Source organism: Bos indicus, chromosome 28 (assembly GCF_029378745.1).
Source record: "Bos indicus isolate NIAB-ARS_2022 breed Sahiwal x Tharparkar chromosome 28, NIAB-ARS_B.indTharparkar_mat_pri_1.0, whole genome shotgun sequence".
Taxonomy (NCBI): Eukaryota; Metazoa; Chordata; class Mammalia; order Artiodactyla; family Bovidae; genus Bos; species Bos indicus.
Window position 1 is genome coordinate 45,115,680 of NC_091787.1, and position 19,109 is coordinate 45,134,788.

General features: G+C 52.9%; 1 protein-coding gene across 4 annotated transcripts in view; it reads left to right on the plus strand.

Annotated features, from left to right (window-relative positions):
• The first annotated feature begins 509 nt into the window (after nucleotides 1-509).
• Nucleotides 510-19,109, plus strand: part of CXCL12 (C-X-C motif chemokine ligand 12) — a 29,241-nt gene continuing 10,641 nt past the window's right edge. The window contains exons 1-4 of one of the 4 annotated variants that reach the window (XM_019953848.2): nucleotides 510-674; nucleotides 4,656-4,773; nucleotides 7,149-7,235; nucleotides 12,639-15,844. In XM_019953848.2, coding sequence (XP_019809407.1) covers nucleotides 614-674; nucleotides 4,656-4,773; nucleotides 7,149-7,235; nucleotides 12,639-12,654 — 282 coding nt within the window. In that variant the 5' untranslated portion in view covers nucleotides 510-613 and the 3' untranslated portion in view covers nucleotides 12,655-15,844. The other 3 variants (XM_019953845.2, XM_019953849.2, XM_019953846.2) reach the window with 3 other exon arrangements.

Genomic DNA, 19,109 nt, shown 5'->3' on the forward strand with positions numbered 1-19,109 from the left:
GAAGCTCTGATGCAAAGACCAGTTTGGTTCCCTTGGTTCCAGTTTAGCCGGCCGCAGTGCAGCAAGCCGAGGCCCGTGGTCACTTCCAGGTCCTACACTCCCCAAATAGGACGCTATTAGCCTACTCAGTACGCCACTGGCCTAGCTGGCCCTTACCTCTAGGACCGACCTGTTTGTTTTCCCTTGGTTCTCATTCAGTTCTAGCCTCTGGGACTCAGTCTCTCCGTCTGCATAATGGGAACAGTTACCAGCCCTGTCTCCAACCCTCCCTGGGCACTGGCTTCCGACCTGCTGCAGGTCGGATTTCCAAAGCAGGACCCAGTGCAACTGAGAGGTCAAAAACTGGAGCGCATCGCAGCCCCGGGAGCATCCAGCGCTGGGGCAGGGGTGGGAAGGGAGGGGACAGGGGGAGCGGCCGGCTGGGAGGGACTCCGGTCCAAGCCCCCGGCCACAGCCCGGATTCAGCTCCAGGCCCGCCCCTCGCCGCGCGCCCGCCCCGCCCCGCTCTCGCCTCTAAAGTGCCGGGCGCGCGCCTCCTGCCGCCGCACTTTCACTCTCCGCCGCCGCATCCCCTCCGCGCCCGGCCTCGGTCTGCCCGCCGCCGGCTAGTGCCATGGATGCCAAGGTCTTCGTCGTGCTGGCCCTCGTGCTGACTGCGCTGTGCCTCAGCGACGGTGAGTGCGCCCAGCGACCGGGGCGTGGGCAGGCGCCGGGCGCCGGGCTCGGCGAGGGCCCCGGCTCCTCTGCCCCTGCCCGAGCTGTCCCGAGCGAGCGCAGCCCGCGCCGCTCCGCACCCCGGAGGTTGAGGCAGCCCGCTTCGCGGGGCGCACTCCCTCGGCGTACGGTGTTCGAAGTCCCCCGCCCCCCAGGGACCCCGCTCCGAGGCTTCGCACTCCGCGACAGGGCTTGGGTTCCGGGACGCGGGAGCAGCCGCCGACCTCGGGCGGGCTGCAGAGCTTGGTCGCGCAGGATAGTTGGGTGCGAGCGCGCCCCGGGCGCTTTCGGAGTCGGCTAGCGAGGGCGCCGAGGTGTGGAGCTGAGCCGGGAGCCGCGGGTCCCCGGCCCTTGACCACCCAGCTCCCAGATTAGTGCCTTCCGAGCGCAGCTAAGTTTCCAGAGGCGAGTGGGCTCCGGGGCCCCGCAGCGCAGCGCACCGGACATGCGATCTGCGGTTCGTGTTGGAGAGAGCGCTTTGCAAAGCCTGTCTGGCACCGCGACTTGTTTGTCGTGGCGATGCGATCCTGTCAGCCGCGAGGCGTCCCATTTACGCGAGGCCTACCCTCTTTCTGCACCCACCTAAGTGGGGCTCCGCGGGCGTCTCGTTCCGAGCAGCTGTCGGGTTTGAGCCAAACGCCTGGCTGCGCTTCCGTACCCGTGGTGCGGTCTGCAGCCACGCGGCGAAGCGGGACGCGCACCCAGCCAGTGCCTTCCCTGCCTCTTCCTGGGGTCACCCAAGAGAGACCCAGGCGCCATCCGGGTCATGCATGCTCCTACCCAGTCCCCCAAGCACACCTGCAGACAGGCGCCTTTGTCACCAGCCGACTGAGCTCTCCACCTCGAAGCGAGCTGAGCGCTGCTGCAAAATTCAATCGCCAACGCCTTAGGCCACGGGGAAAGGTGGTGTCCCGTTTCACTGTGAGAGGGAGAGAGCGTTTTTTCCTTTTGAGGCTTAAGAGAAAACTCACTGTCCTGTTACAGGACACCGCTGCTGCAAAGCAAAATAAACCATTGCCTCTGAACACACAAAACAAAACCAAGTCAGCCTGGTCAGGCCCTGCTGAGAGTTCTTGGCTGCGAAGTTTCTAACCAGTCCTGCAGAGAGGGTTGAAGAACACTGAGATCTCCCTGCAGCTGAGGTCAGTTTGGGGGCTCAGACCCTGGAGAAGTCAGCTGGGTTTGCACAGAAGACCGCAGGCTGCATTCTCCATTGCTGGTGACTGACCACCTGGGAAGGGTTCCCTACAAGTGTAGCAAGTTGCTGGTCAAAGCTACAGTGGTACTGCCCCCAAAGGAAATTTAGATTGTTGTTGTTTTTCTGTAAGGTGAAAAAGTAACCTAGCCTTTTCTTTACACAGTCCTGGCCCCAGGTCATGGGGAACGCTCTGGTTTGAGGCTGTTAACAATTGAGTGGTTTGGCTAAAGTGGAGGTGTTACCATCCAGCTGTTGGAGGAGGAAATGGTGCTTCCTCTGGCTGCCACCTCCCCTGGGGAACTGCAGAAATGACTGGAATGCAGGGACCCAGGTCTTGGAGTCCTGGGCTCAGCTGACCCTGGGGAACGCAGAAGGAGTGGGGGCCTCGTTCACAGGCTCCTCCTAGCTCTGAGAAGTGCTGGTTGCTTGCCCATCTGAGTTGCCTCTTGGCAGTTGAGTGGCCAGGTCAGGATGGTCATGCTCTCCTTGCATGCGTAGGTCAGGAGGCACTTTGTGACCACCGAGAGAGGGTGCTCACGCTGAGTCCCCATGTTCAGGCTCTGGCTCTGGCTTCTACCCTCCTTCCGTTGCTTGACCTCAACCACAAAGCTGGGTCCCTGGATGCTCTGGGCTTCTGGGTCCCTGGATGCCCTGGGTCCTATTCCCAGGCTTGGTTGGAGGGGCTGACTCAGGAGCTCCTGTCTCTGCATTAGTGTGAAAGGACTGCTGTGGAGCAGAGCCCAGTTCACCAGATGCCAACTTCACCAGAAGCCAAGTTCACCCCACTCCTGGGTAACATCTGGGGCAGTCAGGCCTCTTGCCTGTACATATGCAAAACAGTTGGCAAAGTTAGTAATATTGGTGAAAAGCTGGCAGGACGGTCAGTAACCAGGTGGACACAGCACCCAGCTCTCTTGGTAAGAACACTTGGGGCTCTGTCACTTTAAAAAACCTGTTGAAAGTCTCCACTTGATAGGCAGGCAACTGGGTCCTGGGAGCAAGAATGAAAAATTGCCTTTGAAGGAAATGGATAATCCCAGGGGGGTGGAGAGGGGAGAGGAGAAAAAGAGAAAGCTTGTGTTTTGAGCTCAGAATGGGCTCTGATTTCTGGCCTGATCTCACTGCTTGGTTAATGGAGTCCAAGCCGCGTCTGGGGGACGGGGGCAAGGAGCAGCCCCCACCACCCACAGCATCGCCCCAGCAGCTGTCACGCTGTGCACCTTCCAGCTTGATGCTCTGGGATTGGGACCAACGCTGCCTCACCCCTGGGACCCACAGTCTGGTTCTGCTCAGCTGGGACCTGGTCCCAGGACACTGACTAGGGGGACTTTGACTCTTCCTTTACTGAGGCAGCCCAGCCCCCAGATCTAGGCCACTTTCCCAGGTGCTCTGGTTACAGAGCCCTGCAGACTTCTGCAGGGACCTGGTGCAGTTGCTAAAAGCCTGGCCCAGCAGTGCCTTTCTGGAGTCAGCCCAGGCGTAAACCTGACGGCTGCTCCGGGCTCCCTAGCGCCACAGTCACTGAGCACCTGGAAACCAGGCTTCTTCTTCCTGGTTTTCAGGGAGTCGAGTTTGATCTTGGGAGGGGCCAGGTGGTCCGCTTACCCCTTGACTCGGTGGCCATGGCCTCTCAACTAAATTCAGCCTTTAGAAGAAAAAAAAAGTCCCTTGCTCATAAGCTTCCCCAGCTCTCTTGCCCCAAAGCATGGAAATTCAGAACCACCAAGAGGCTTCTGGGAGCTCTGTAAACAGGCAAACTTAAAAAAAAAAAATCTCTGGACTAAATATTCTCAGACATACATTTAATCCCTGATGAAAGGATCCACAAATTCAAATAATTTGGGGTATTAAGTAGGGCTTGGATAAAATCTGCAGAAAATGCGCACACAGACACACACACACAAATCCTAGGATCCACTCCCCCCAACCCTACCCGCACCCACTCCACCCCCCACCCCTGCCCCTGGGCTGGCAATTCTAGACTTACAGGGTGAGCCGTGGGTTCTGCAGGAGCCTTTTGCTAATTTACACTAATGAGTGTCAATTATGGCATTTTGCAAATTAGTGGATTGGCAAACAAAGATGGAATACAACCCAGGAGGCTGGAGCATCCTTGTGCTGCAGCCCTGCAAGTGCAGGGAGAAGGTGGGCCCTCGCCTGCCCTCTGGGGATTCCGAGGGAGGAAGCCAGTTGGGAATTCTTTTGTGGTTTGCCTGAGCTTAAGGTAAATGTGAGGGGGGAGAAGACTGCAGGTGGGGGAGGGCAGCATTCCCAGGGAAGCTGCAGTGGCTTCTCTGGGGGAGGAGGAGGAGGGAGCAAGCCTGGAGCCTCCTTCTTCCTTCTTGCTTTTCCCTGAATGGGGAAGTCTTACTCAGTAGGCCCTGGAAGAGTTGATTTTGCAAAGAATAACTGGGAACCTCAGTGCCTTGGGCTGAAACAGTCCTCTCCTGTAATTCATGCCCTTTATTTTGAGACACAGGAGCAGGAGGCTTCTTATGTTAGCTTCCCTACCCTCATAGGGTCTAGCCTCCTCAGGTCCTTCTGGCTTCTTGCCTTGTCGAAGCTGAGCCCAAGCCCACTCAGAGCTCCCTGTGTGGCCCAAGGTGAAGGTCTCTGCCACGGGGCACCCGTGACTCCCTAGCAAACCACCACCTGATCCCTCGGCTGCAGACTCAGTCACCCTTGTATCCCCAAGGCCCAGCAGGAAAATAACAAGCTGCCTTGTTCTCATTTCCCTTTCCAGCGAAACCGGTCAGCCTGAGCTACAGATGCCCTTGCCGATTCTTTGAGAGCCATGTCGCCAAAGCCAACGTCAAGCACCTCAAAATCCTCAACACTCCAAACTGCTCCCTTCAGATCGTGTAAGTCTCAACATCGTCCTCCAGAAACGGGCATAGTGACATCATCCTCCAGAAACGGGCATAGTGACGCCTAACCTGCAGACGCGTTAAAGCTAGAGAAGTGACACGTGCCGAGTGTCCAGCCTCGAACCCGGCCTGATTAGCGGCAGCTGATATTACCACCAGGAAGGAGTTTCAAAAGCTGCTCTTAGCCCTGGTGCCCTAAGCCTGGGTGCTGTGCTCCCACAGGTCCTTGCCTCCTCTTTCCATGCTTCCTCCCTTTAGTTTAAGAGATGGGAGCACATTCAGATGCGCCCCTTAGACTGGAGGAACATGAACTTCACCAAAGTTTCTTCTGCTGAAGTACAGTAAATTAACCAGCCCCTTGCTAGTAATAGTTCTACCAGTTTCAGGGTTTTGGTGCCCTCATTTAATGCTTTATCACAGCACAAAATCACAAGACCCAAATGCAGCTGAAGCCATCATTCAACTGTTTGGTGAAACTCAAAATCACCAGCTCACTTAACTGCATTTTCTGAAACCCAACACACAAGGTTTTGTTTTGCTGCTGTTGATGGCAGCTGCTAACATTTGATTTCATTCATGTGGGGAACGAGACGCACCAAAATCACATATGCAGAAGACAAAGATCTCTCCTGGAGTGCGGGAGGCTGGGCCGGGTGCAGAAGGAAAGCCACACGTGGGTGTCCATCGCCCAGACCTCCAGTGCCCCCATGTCCGTGTGCTCACTTGCCCTGAGCTTGGCGGGGGATGCAACAGGTGGAAGAAAAGCTACCTGACGATGTTCCACCCAACAGCAACTGGTTTTAGGTTTGATTCTTCTTTGTCTTTTTTTCCTAGCCTTTCTGCCTTGAATGTGTTTGTCATTTACACTATGTTTTAGGGCACTAGGAGATGAATTTTTTTCTTTGCTTGTAATACAATACTCTGTCATTTGAGAAGTATTTAATCAGATATTAACTTCAGTGAGGATGGGCCACTCTGCAGTGGAGACTCTGCAGGTTTTCCTGCCTGGGACTGCATCTCGAGCTGGAAGAAGCCAGAGTCCTCAGGTCTGTGTGCACAAGCACAACATTAAAAACCAGCAGACCCCAGAACTGGACCTCAGTCCCCCTTGCTCTGAGACAGGCTTCTGCTCAGCTCGTTGGCTCAACAGGCAGGCTGTGTGAAGACTCCTGTGAGTGTTGGCGAGCCACTGTGCTGGCCCCAGGCGTCCTCACGGATGCTGAGTGGCTGGGGTGTGGTAGTGTCCTCAGGCTGCTTGACATTACCTGGTACCAGGGTTTTATGGAGATCCAGAGAGAAGTCCAGGCTCTCCTCCAGGAGTCTTTAGGGAGGGAGGCTATGAATGGAGGTGACAGGGTGCACACCAAACTTTCAGAGAACAAATGAGACCATGAACACTCAGTGAACTTGTAAAATCTCTCTGGAAACCATTTTCTGGCAAACTGCCGACACTTCCTCTCCCTCACCCCCTTCCCCATCCTCACCCCCTTCCCCATCCGTCACCCCCTTCCCCATCCGTCACCCCCTTCCCCATCCCTCACCCCCTTCCCCATCCTCACCCCCTTCCCCATCCCTCACCCCCTTCCCCATCCTCACCCCCTTCCCCATCCTCACCCCCTTCCCCATCCCTCACCCCCTTCCCCATCCTCACCCCCTTCCCCATCCTCACCCCCTTCCACATCCTCACCCCCTTCCCCATCCCTCACCCCCTTCCCCATCCCTCACCCCCTTGCCCATCCCTCCCACCCTGCACCTGTCGCTCCCCCTACTGCACTCTCACCTCTCCCATCCCCCAGACTATTGCTCATACTTCTCTGTAGGGCTCCAGGCCCCAGGCTTACTCCTAAGTCTGTCTTCCATGTACTGTCAAGATGATCCATCAAAATACAAATCTGCTTCTGCCACCCTCCGGTTCAAAGTCCCCACGAGTTCCCATCACAAACAAAATTGCAGATAAAGCCCCTCTTCTTTGCTCCTTACACCTGGCCGCAGGCTTCTTCAGGGTCCCGTCTCTCCAACCCCTCCACATTCTCTCTGCACTGTCACCCCCCTGGAGTATTTGCGCTTACTTTTCTCTCCCCCTTTACTTGCCCACTCCTACTTATCCTTCAAAAGCCAGCTCAAGTGTTCCATGTGTGAGTTCTCTCTGGACTCCTTAAAGACCTTCCTTCTCTTCCCAGTGTCTCTGGGGTGAAACCTGCAGCGTGGCTAGCATTGTCTCCCTGGCACATCATGAGTTCCTTCTGTGCCTGAGCTGGCTGGGAGGCTCCAGTGGGGTCCACACCTGGGTATCAGGTGAGCAGTGGCCCGGGTCACAGCCGTGCCCCCGTCTGCTCAGCTGCATACTGTCGCCTCTTCTGTTTTGACAGGGCAAGGCTGAAGAACAACAATAGGCAAGTGTGCATTGACCCGAAATTGAAGTGGATTCAGGAATACCTGGACAAAGCTTTAAACAAGTAAGCACAACAACCAAAACGGACTTTCCACTAGACCCACCCGAGGAAAGCTAAACCTGAATGAGATAAAAGGGCAAAGGTGCGGGGGAGGAAGGGTATGCCTGGGGCAGGGCATTGGCCTGGGGATGGGCGTGAGCTTCGCCCGGTACGCAGACAGCTGCATTTACAGCACATGGCACAGTGCTGCAGCGTGTACTCCTCCACACTCTTCACGTTGGCTGTTGTATAACTGGGGTTTTTCTAAGAAATTATATCACCCATCAGCACTTCCCAGCAGCCTGTTACCTCGTGATCATTGTAGTCATCATCACTCATTACCCTTTTTTCAATTGATAATTACTTCAAGCTCTGTATTTGGTTTGTTTTGGAGATTCTCCTTTTCTCCCCTGGGGAGTCTGAGCACAGTCAGGTGATGGCCAAGCAGGGAGCTGAGAAAAGCATTCTTCCTCCAGACGCTGAGGCTGGGAGGAAGGCTGTGGGCAGCTCCGGCAGGGGAAGCACTACTAGAATGACAACCCAGATGCTGGCCGGTGCTCGGCAGTGGCCGCTGCCTTACACCTCCTCGTTCAAGCTCAGTGATTAGAGGAGAGCTCCACGTAGAACTGCCATCACTGGGGACTGTGCTCAGAGACCCTCTCTGGATCATTCCCAGCCTCTCCCTGCTTCCCAGAGCATGCTTTCATCTTGCTTCTGCTTCTCATTTCTGTACGCTCCCAGCTGGAGGAGGGTGACCGCACGGGCTCCAGCTCTGTGGCCCCCCTCCTCCCTTTGCCCACCCCTCGTCCGCAGGCCCTCTGTGAGATCCTTCTCTGGCCTTCTCCAGAATGGGGCTGGCCCTCTGCTGGGGGTATGAGATCATGTCTCCGCCTTCCCATGAAAGACAGTCTTTGCAGAATCAAATGCAATTTTCAATCTGAGGGTTTCCTTTGAGGAATTTGGTTTCTGTGATTGCCTCTGAAGCCTATTTAGGCCATGGAGGCTCTACAAATTCTGAGGTTTCTGAAATCAGAAGTGAAAAAATAGATGAATAAACGAGACTCTGACCACTAACCCCTCCTCCTGAAGCCACAGCACAGTTTCAGGTTCCAATCAGAAATGTTGGCAAGATGAAATTCCCATGCATAAATGGGATCCACAGATGGGCCTGGTGGTATTTGTAACTTTTTGCAAGGCATATATATATATTTTCGTGCACAATTTTTTTAAACGTTCCTTTAGTAGACAAATGTATTTCAAAATATATTTATAGTCAAACAGTTCCTATATTTGAAGTGGAGCCATATGAATGTCAGTAGGTTACATTTCTCTATTATCGTAAACTACTGGCCATTTGTAAAGAAGTATATATGACATATAAGTGTGATTGCAGCTTTTTAATGTTACCCACAGTGTATTTTTTCACTTGTACTAAAATTGTATCAAATGTGACATTATATGTACTAGCAATAAAATGCTCGTTGTTTGATGGTATAAACCTCCTACTGTATGTGGGAATTTATTTACCTGAGCTAAAATCCACTGACTGTCAGACACGGGGCTCACACACGTTTCTGGTAATTTATAAACATAAGCTGGCCTGCCGGTCAGGTGCCTTGCATCCCTTCTGCTGAGTTCACATGGCCAGTGACAGTACAGGGGCCTTGCTCAGGAGCAGGTCAGGTCTGCAGCTCACGCTTTCGTGTTGTTGTTTAAACAGTGGAATCAGTGGCGCTAGTTTTCTGAAGAATAATATTTGACTCACTAATTCCTCTTCCCCTTCCTCCTCCAACCTGGTTCTCCTAACATCCCCATGTAATCTCCAGAGACGCAACCCTCATAATACCCAGCTTTCACATTTTCCCATGTAAAAATCCCATAATTCCAGCCCATGGTTAATATCAAGCTTTCTCAGGATCAGGTGGCCTTACCCCATAAATCATTAAATACCATTCAGCTTGAATCATGTTAATGTGACAGTCAAGAGCCAATTGCTCTAATAAAGTTGCTCTAATAAAATCCTGCTAACCAGCTCTCTCCCTTGCTCTCCAGAACAATCCCAGTCATTACCAGGGGTGTCCACGGGCATCCAGAAAGAAGGTGGGATCGGGCTGCCTTCTTTTTTCTCCTGGATGGTCATTGAAACCTTGGTCCTCCAGCCTCCTTTATTTGATTTGAAATGCAGAGATGTTTAAGATAAAGCAGGGAGTTCAGCTCTGCATTGAGATGTGAAGAAGCCCTAGGAGAGCAGGCTGGGGTGACACAGTCTGGCCCTGGGCCTGCCTTCCCACCCTTACAGATATCAAGCCCTGGTCCCTGTTAGAAGCCTCAGGCAATAGCGGGAACCAGGGTCAAGCCGGGCAATGGGCCATGGCTATAACCAGTTCACAAATATCGGTGCTCTGGAAGCTCGTGTAATGTTTTTTTTGGAATTGGGGAAAATATCTGACTTATTTTAATGAAATACTGACAGACAGTACTTTGCCCAGGGGCCTCCAGGCCTGAGAGTAAAGACAGGGTTAAATACACGGGCCAGTTGTAAATATTGCACAGACTGACATGTACTCTTGTTTATTTCAACATTATTAATGGTTCTACTAATTTTATCTAAGGGGGAGCAGAGAAGAAAAAGTGGGGAAAAAAGAAAAGATAGGAAAAAAGAAGCGACAGAAGAAGAGAAAGGCTGCTCAGAAAAGGAAAAACTAGTTATCTGCCACTTCGAGATGGACCGCAGTGCACTCTGCTCCCGGCGCTTTGTAAATTTGCTCTCAGCCTCCTCCAGGGCAGACCCCCCTGCCTCCCGGGGCAGGCTTTCAGACTTCCATGGGGGAGCAGTGCTTTGCCGCCTCTGTGGCCACACTGGCTCCTGTATTTGTGTGCTTTTCAGGGCCCTTCCTGGTCTGCTAAGTTAAGAAGAAAGTAGTTGTGCAGAGATGGGGGTTGGGGTCTGTGATGCAGAGCCTGTGTGCTCAGGACTCTATCTAGAACAGCCTGGACTCTAGAATGGCTCAGGGCTCCATCTAGAGTGACCCGGCTTCTCTCTCCAGCATCACCCTGGGCTGATGAGCCTCCCACCTAGCCCTCCACTCCCTCTCTTGGAAGGCCCATGGTCAGGATCGCTCAGAGCTGACACAGCTCCACACTCTTACAATCTGCATTCCTGTCTGAGGGCAGCATGTGGCCACCTGAACTCTGCACAGAGCAGTCTGCTAGCCCAGCAGGGGCATCTGAAGACAGCCAGCGAGAGGCAAGTGCCTTATGCCTTCTTGTTTGGCCCCTGCCTGGGGCGACCCTGCCTTTGTGGAGGAGAGAGCTGGCTGCGGTCATGACATTTGCAGGTGATAACTGAAACCTTGCCCCGAGTGCCTTGCCTGGTCCTCCACCACTCTGCCATGTGAGGCAGGACTTTTCTCCTGGGCCTGGGATTGTGTGAGTGGCTTTACCTTCAAGCTCAGGTGGGTTTCCTCCGACTATGTGGGGAAAATGGCTGGCAGCTCTGAATTTCCAGAGAGCAGCTGTGGAAATGCTTCTCAGGGAGCCTCTTTGCAGGGCAGTTAATTCGTTTTGTAGATTTTTCTTGCAATGGTCCCGAGTCCCTGAGGCAGAGGAGTTGTGTGAAGGGCCTGTAGCTCTGGGACTCCTAGTGCGTCCCCTCCCCCGCTTCTGCCTGACCTTGAGCGATTAGGTTCCGGGACACAGCTGTCTCAGTCCTCATTCACCAGCCCCCAATCCAACACATATACACACACAGATTTATAGCTGAGATTTCTTCCCAAGTCTCTAATTTGCACTGGGAGGAGGAGGGATCCCAGATGAGAGAAAGACTGATTTCAGTGATGCTTTGGAAAGGGAACCCTTGAATACATACACTATTTTCCCCACCCCCCGTCACACATGGACACACACGCACCCTGCATCCCAGACCCCTGATCATGATTTCAGCACACAGAACCAGAAAGATGATATGGGTGACGGATGGAGCACATGGATTTCAAGCGAAGAAGCTCAGGGTCCCTGCCTGTCCCTGGGCCACGGAGCATTGTGAGCTCCTCTTGTTTTATGGCATAAGAATTAGTCGTGGCTCAGACGGTAAAGCATCTGCCTACAATGCAGGAGACCTGGGTTCGATCCTTGGGTCGGGAAGATCCTCTGGAGAAGGAAATGGCAACCCACTCCAGTACTCTTGCCTGGAAAATCCCATGGACAGAGGAGCCTGGTAGGCTACAGTCTATGGGGTCACGAGGAGTCCGACACAACTGAGCGACTTCACTTTCACTTTCACTTTCCCCACTGGAGGATTGTACCTCTTAGGGCGCTGTGGCCAAGGACTTTTTACCTCCCACTGCATCCCTTGTATCTGGCGAATCTCCCCGGCCTGTACCCCTCTTGCAGGGGGCGGGGGAATTGGCAGGCCTGCTTCCGGGTGTGTGGGTTGCCCATCTACCTCGTCCTGCCCTCGGTGCCGCTGAAGGCCTCTGGACTGCCTAGGGTTGCGGCCCTTTCTGTGGAAACCAGCAGCAGTGGTTTGCGAGACCTCGGCCAGGGTAGCACCACTGTTACTAAAGTGTCTGAAAAAGTGGGCCAGACACGTGTCTCCGTGCTCCCTTCTTCACACCTCAGGAACAGGTATCTTTGTGCCAAAGAGGGTGACAGGTCTGTTCTGGGAGAGCTGTTTGTCCTGTAGCAACTGTGGGTCAAGCTGTTGCTTCCCTGAGGTGGCAGACTGCTTTCTGCAGTGCTCGGGAAGACAGCACCTGCCACCCATCCCGGGGGCAGCCCAAGCTGAGAGAGTTGCCCCCTGCCCCATTAAGAAACATAGGCAAGCCTCCATCTGCCCTTAGATTACCCCACTGGCCCTGGGGCCACACTGTATCTGACCAGCGGGCACAGCCCCAGCCCCACTGAAGACAGGGTCGCCGTGGAAGAGCTGAAGAGCCGGACCTCCATTCCATTGTGGGTTGAACCGTAACTAGACGGTGCTCAGGCCTCTGCAACCAGGTGCGCATGCGCAGTCCCAGCGCGGCCCGGCTGCAGGGGCTCCGAGCTCCAGGACGAACGCGCCGCGCGCGCCCAGAGGTCCTGGGGCTGGGCGCTGTGCGACCCGGGCTGATGCCTGTGCTGGGTTAAGGCAGCGCGCCTCGTCCTGTCGTGTGACCGCTGTGCCATGCCCTCGTTCGTCCTTTCGCCCTGTGCTTGCTGTGCCCACCTGCCCTCTCCTCTTCCCGCCTTCCATCCATCCCTCGCCTCTGCCATCTGTCCCTCTCACTTCAGTCTCCTCGCTCAGGGTCTCGGAAGGGAGAAGTACCGCAGCGATTTGGAAATCAACAGGGGGGTCCTCGGCTGGAGCCGGTCTCGGCGTCTCAAGTGTGCTGCCCCGCCACTGCGGGAACCCGCCTTAATGGTGTCTCCCTCTGTTCTTGTCAACAGGAGGTTCAAGATGTGAAAGGCGCAGGTTGGGTCAGACGCCTGAGGAAGCCTTACAGTAGGAGCCCAGGTCTGAAACCAGTGTTAGGAAGGGCTTGTAGCCACCCCCTGCACCCAGGCAGGGCTGAGTGCATTTCCAAGGGCCTTGTCTCGCACAGTTTGCCTTTACTTCACCATTTGATTATGTAGCAGAATATATGGTGTTTATTTCTCATTTAGTTTGATTATCCAATGTCACTGGTAACAGATAGGAACTTAGATTAAGACCATTCTATTACCTGCTTTGTTGTGTCTTTCCCACGGAACCCCTTATCTGGCCAGAGGTTCCTGAGCCGTGCAGGCTGGAACCCCAGAACCCCAGAGGGAGGGAGACTTGCCCACATCACCATGTCCAGGGTGGAGAGCCACCAGGAGGGGTTCGCACCAACCAGCCTGGGCAGATTCTAGTGAAGGCTGCCCTGTGTGAGTGGTGGAGGAGATAGGTTCTAGGGGGCCAGGCAGGAGGCTCATGCTTCTCTGGGGCAAGAGCAGGGGTGGGCCTTTTTGGTGAGCACCGCAGGGCTTCCCTGAGCTGAGCAGGCAGGAGTGTGAGGCCAGGGCAGGGTGAGATGCACCCTTCATCCCGCGCTCTCCTCTGCATCCCATCACGTCCTTCTCATCATTCTCTCTCTCATCCATCATCATGTGTATCCAAGACTGTCTCCGTGACCCCGGAAAAGGACTCTCTCAAGACAAAAGCTTTACTTTAAACTGGGCACCAAGAAGCAACCCAAAAATGTCTCGTGTTACCTGGTCCTGAAATCACTGTGCACATCTGTGTCTTGTTTGGAATACTGTCCAGCGTCCAATCCTGTGTTTTTGTTCAAAGCCCATGTCCTTGGTGCATGCGCTGTCAGTTCCTCGAATGCAAAGGCTGCGAGAGGAGGTGCCCCTTGGGGCCTTTGACCAGGTTCCTGATTAGGGCTGTGATCCATTTGGACCTTGATTTCCCCATAATCACAAACCCCTGGTTGTATCAACAGAGCCCAAGGGAACTCAGTTTGCAGCAGTATGGACCTCCAAGGATGCAGACCCTCAAGGCTTCTATAATTGTTGATATCTCAGAACTACAGAGGATTTTCTCACTGTGGTGTCAGCATTGTCTGGGGAATAACAAAAAACTTTTTTCAACTTTTTTTGGTTTTGAAAGCCTGACCCATAAAATAATCAAAGCTGAACATGAGGATTCCTTCCCAATTAAAATCTAACCTCAGCTTTTCCCCCATTTGGTGACTCCATCATCGGTTACCTTGCACAGTGGCCCCTGGACCTTCTCTGCTGCCACTGTCTTTTTGCGCTTACAGGATGTCCAGCAGGGCATTCCTCTGCTGGTTAGGAAAGTAGCTCACAAATCCTGACATTTAGCATGTTTCCCTTTGCTGAGAGCAGTTTGTAGGGTTGCATTAAACAGTTAAAACTTTCACTTTCTGGAAAGGTAGGCACTTGAACGGTTTTTGCTGGTTTTGCTTTTCATTTGTCTCACTAATACTTTTCCTCTCTGGTTAAAGTTCCCAGTAAGGTTTTTTAAGTTAAGAAAGTAGAAAAAAAAGAAGGGCAAAACCAGGAAATGTATCAATTCACAGGAACTGTAAATAACATGCAGAAAGTATATAGCTGTAAAATAATCTTGAATTGTAGGTGTTCTCAGATTTAATAATCTTTGAGTTATCAGTAACATGTGTTAGGCATTTCCATAAGTATTCCTTTAAATTAGATCTTCACGGTATATGGCAAATCCATCAACCAAACAAAAATTCACATTGTCAAACCAGCTTTGTTATACTGATTAAATAGAATATGGAGGAGCCTTTAATAGTTACAAGGGATACAGAACCGGTTTCAAAACCCCCTTCTGAAATTAACCTGTCACTACAGGGCTCCTGAATTATACATGAAATGACCGAATTATCAGTGGGAGAGTCATTTTCTAAGTAATTCAAGATATTTTAAAATCTCATGGAAAATTTAGAAGCATCTTCCCCTGGAACCCATGAACCAGAACCATTAAGTCTCTTTCTCTCAGAAAATTAACATGGCCCTAAATAAATCTTGACTGCAGTTAAATAAAGAATAATTTTTGTTTCTCCCCTATTGGGGGGGGAATAGATAAGAGGAGAAACTGCCTGGAAAATTATTTGTGTGACAATTCCTCTCCTTGCAGTTGCTCCTAAGTGGAGACTGCCCAGCTAAAGCAAATATGCATTTAAATAGTCCATTTGCACAGGAAAAGGCTCTCTTGATCCCCTTTTGCTTTCAAAACACAAATCCTGTGCATCACTTTGATTAGGGAGTACCCAGCTGTCCCTCCTGATCCAGTGCTGCCCCTCCCTGACCTTCCCTTGTGCTCTGCGCAGCCTCCAGGGTGGTCCTCCACCACCAGCCTTTGCATCAGGACCCAGGCAGGGAAGACGGGGGCGGCTGAGCTCGCAGATGTGCTGCGTGTTGGAATCTGAATCTGTGCCTTGTGTTGTTTGCGCTGTTTTGCCCCACTCCGGCCAGGTGCTAAGACCCCAGCGAGGCTCAGGAGGGGCCCTCTGCTTATCTGCCAGTCCTCCAGAAATAGGAGGGCCAGCTTTGAGGAGAGGGCCTGAGTGACAGAAGGTTGTAGCTGCCCGTGTGAAGTCCAGAGAGCGTAAGCCCTGTCACTGGACCCAGTCTGACCTCCTTTTCTGACGGCTGCCTGGTGTAATCACTAGGAGATCTCTCACTGGGAGTTACCACCTTCCCCCGGTGGTACCCCCTTTTGTAGCTGGATGAGAACTGTGGGGTCCTGATCCCTCTGCATCTTCGCTGGGAAATTTCCCATCCCTTGGAAATATCCCTTAGAAAAACCTTCATGTCCCCTAAGGAGACCACTGACATTGCCAAGTTGAAAAATCCCATAGATTGTAATCCTGCAACCTCGCTGGACTCTCAGCCTCTGAGCAGTGATGGGTTCAGTGTTAAATGTGATAAATACTGTATTTTGTATTGTTTAAATGGCATCTCCCACAAAATGTGAAAATGGTCCCGGAGAAGGCAGCTTCCTGTATGCAGTGTGCTTTTTAAAAAAAAAACAAAAAAACAAGTAACAACTCCTTTTGAGAAACAATTTCTACTTTGAAATCATATCAATGAAAAGATGTATATGCACTTATAATTTTCCTAATAAAGACATGTACTCAAATGTAGCAGCCAACGGTTTGAAATTAGTGTTACCATGTGGAACTCTCCAGACTTGGTTTTTCTTCTTCAAACCCAACACATGGAGGGGTTATATAATCCTTGCTGCAACAGTTGGTGGAAAACAAGCCATAGTAATAACACTCATAGTAGGCAAGAATTGGGGGGCAGACTTTCATCCTTTAGTCTGCATCCTTAGCAGGGGGGAAGGCACTCCCTCTTCCCTGAATGCACTTGGTTTTGCTAGAAGCCCTTCTTTAAGGCCAGTCAGCCCTCTACTCTCAAAGGATAGTTTTGTGTAAGGGCTTGAGTGTTTGCGTATCAGGGAGGGAAACCTCCACTCTGTGTATCTCAGGCTGAGTAGAAGGCAGCAGAGCCTCTGTCCCAGATGGCAGGGCCAAACATCCAGCACTTTCTTACTTTCTGTCCTGCTCCAGGGCTCCTGATGGATGCCAGATGCTGATTCAGCCGGCACTGGCCTGGACACTGAGAGCAGGGAGAGAGCCCGACAGATAAACCGGGTCCTGTCCACACAGAGGGCTGTCAGCCTTCCACACTTTCCACCACCTTCTCTCAAGCATGCTGGAAAGGAGATGTCAGCACAAAGGCCCCCGAAATCCTGAGTCCAGAGTGTTCTGTGCTCCAGACTCTCCTGCCCGTAGGCCCACATGTGACTGTCAACCCTGTGCTCGGTACATCCCGGTCATTTATAGAGTGACTGTGATATAGTTACCAAGTTGCAGATGGGCTGGAGGAAGAAGGAAGGATTTGAGGCCATGTCAAGTGGCACCGTGGGGTCCTGGGACAGGCCAGTTCTTGAATCCTGGTCTTCTCTGCTCACTCTGTGACTTGAGACCCTTGCCTGAGTCTCAGCCTCCCCACATAACTCTGGAGCTTAGCATCACCCGCACTTGCGTGGATCAGACTGGGCTGGTGTGCATAGAAGCCATCCTGCTCCCCCTCTCGCCCTGATGCTCCCTGGGGTCTACAGAGTTGGGATGAGATCCTGCCTGCCTCTGCTTAGACTCTGAGCAAAGCTTGGATACCAGCTGGAGTTGAAAGCGACCTTAAAAGTTGAGTTTCTCCCTGTTAGCCAACTGATGGGGAAAAGCCTTTTGGGCGGTGTTGTTGGTGCCTTGGGGCCTGTGCAGTGCTGGTCGGAAGGCTCCACCACCAGGGAGGGGCCCACAAGCTAACCCCTGGGTTCATTCCGCAGAATGATATTGACTCTTGAGAATGATGTTGCATTAAAAAAAGAGGTCCACGGCCCACCATGTTTACACAACTGGTGGCCCTCATTTAGCCAGCAACAACTGCCAGGTCAGGCTCATTATCAGGTGGTATGAATACTGTGGGGAGCAAGCCGGCTTGTCCCCTGACTTCACGGAACCTACAGTCAGGGGTGGGGGGGAATGACTTGCAATGACGTGGGCATTTTCGTAAAGCGTGGTAAGTGTAGGTCAGGATTCATCCAGGGGTCAGGGAAGCTTAGAGCACCATCAAGGATTCCCCAAAAGCAGTGCTGGTGAAGCCGAGACTTGAGAGAGGTAGATTATTTCTCTACCTCTCTCAGGGAGGGGATGATCTACTGACCCCTGAGGACTGCCATTGTGAGCCCATGTGGTGTCCTGCTGTGAGTTAGAAATGGGAGCTTATTCTGCCCAGGGCTAAGGAATCCAGGGATCTCTCTCCCAGACTCCCACCTCCTCCTCTGAAATGCACCATATGCAAAACAAAATTCCCAATTCCCACTTTCCCCCTACCTGCCATCCTCGTTTAAGCAAATAACAACCCCTGGTCTTCCCATGGCTCGGGCCAAAACCTTTTAGTTATCTTTGGTTTATTGTATTATTTCACAGCCCTCAGCTAAACATTAACAAATCCAATTAGTTACCTTCAAAATACATCCAAAGCCCAGACACCCCTCATGCTCCCATTTTGATCCAAGCCACAGCCATCTCCTGTCTGAACCCCCTACACCAGGCCACTAGCTGGCTCATTGTCTGTCCTGTGGCTTCCTCTCACAGCAGCAAAAGTGGCTGACCATCATGCCCTGCCATGTCACCCCTACCCAGATCCTCCAGTGGCCAACAGAGGTTTACACCTGCGACCCCTGTCCCCTCTGAACTCGCCGTCTGTACTGCAGCAGCACTGGCCTCTTTGACTTGGAATAGGCCAGGGCTGCCCCTGTAGGGGACTTCTGCGCTCGGTGCTCTCTGCCTAGAAATCACATGGTTTACCCTCCTTTCCTTCCATCTCTGATTGCCATCACCTTGTCAGAAATGGCTTTGCAGACCCCCGACCCTGCATAGCAGCCCACCACCTGCATGTGCCCTGGCCACCTTATCCCGCGTGTTCCCATCCGCTGTGCCACCTTCCCTGTCCACTTGCTTGCTGACCGCCCCCGAAGGAGAGGAGTAATACCGCCACACAGGAGGAGAGGGGCCTGGCCTCTTTCACTCACTGTTTGTTCATTGTGGCTGGCCCATAGAAGGTACCCAAGAAACATCTTTAGACTGCCTGATAAATCAGCAAGATGCTAACACTTTGGACCCTGTCTTTGTTCATCTCTAAAACAAAGACAGCAATGCTCACAAGACTGCATTCATTTGAGCGCCTGAGGCCACACTGGTAAGTCATGATTTGGACCCAAATTTGTCTCACTCTAATGTCTGTATACGCTCACACACACTGTCTCTTCTCTGGAGTCCTCCTTCCCCCGGAATCTCCACCACAGGACCCACTACAGTGGCTCATTCCCTGTGAGTCCAGACTGAGGGGTCACCCCTCTCCTCAGAGGTCCCTCCTCCTCCCCACTGTAGGGGCCCGCACACGCTCCCTGTGGCACAGTCAGTGCGGGCCCCCGGGGATGAGATCTCTGCTGCTGGTGCTTCATCACAGACCGGGGGTGGCTGGCCACACCTTAGGACACAGCCAGGCCCTTAGAAGAGTGTGATTCCCAAAATCCTGAGCAGAAAAGGACAATCATCAGGGATCCGCTCCGGAGAAATGAGGCTGTGTCCTGCAGATGGACACCAGGGAGTAACAGGCTGGAGGAGGTCTGAGCTCCATGACCACTGGGATTCCCTGACCCACCTATAGGGGTCCCAGTGCCTCTCCTGGCAGCAGCTGGATGCTGCTGGCTTGGCCTCAAGGCAGATGCCGGCAGCCAGATCTAGGCGGGATGGCCGACCCTCTGTGGAGGAGGTGAGGCCAGTGGCCGAGGGCTTGGGAAGGTTGGCATCCAGTGTTCAGCCCCCCTGAGCCCAGCCA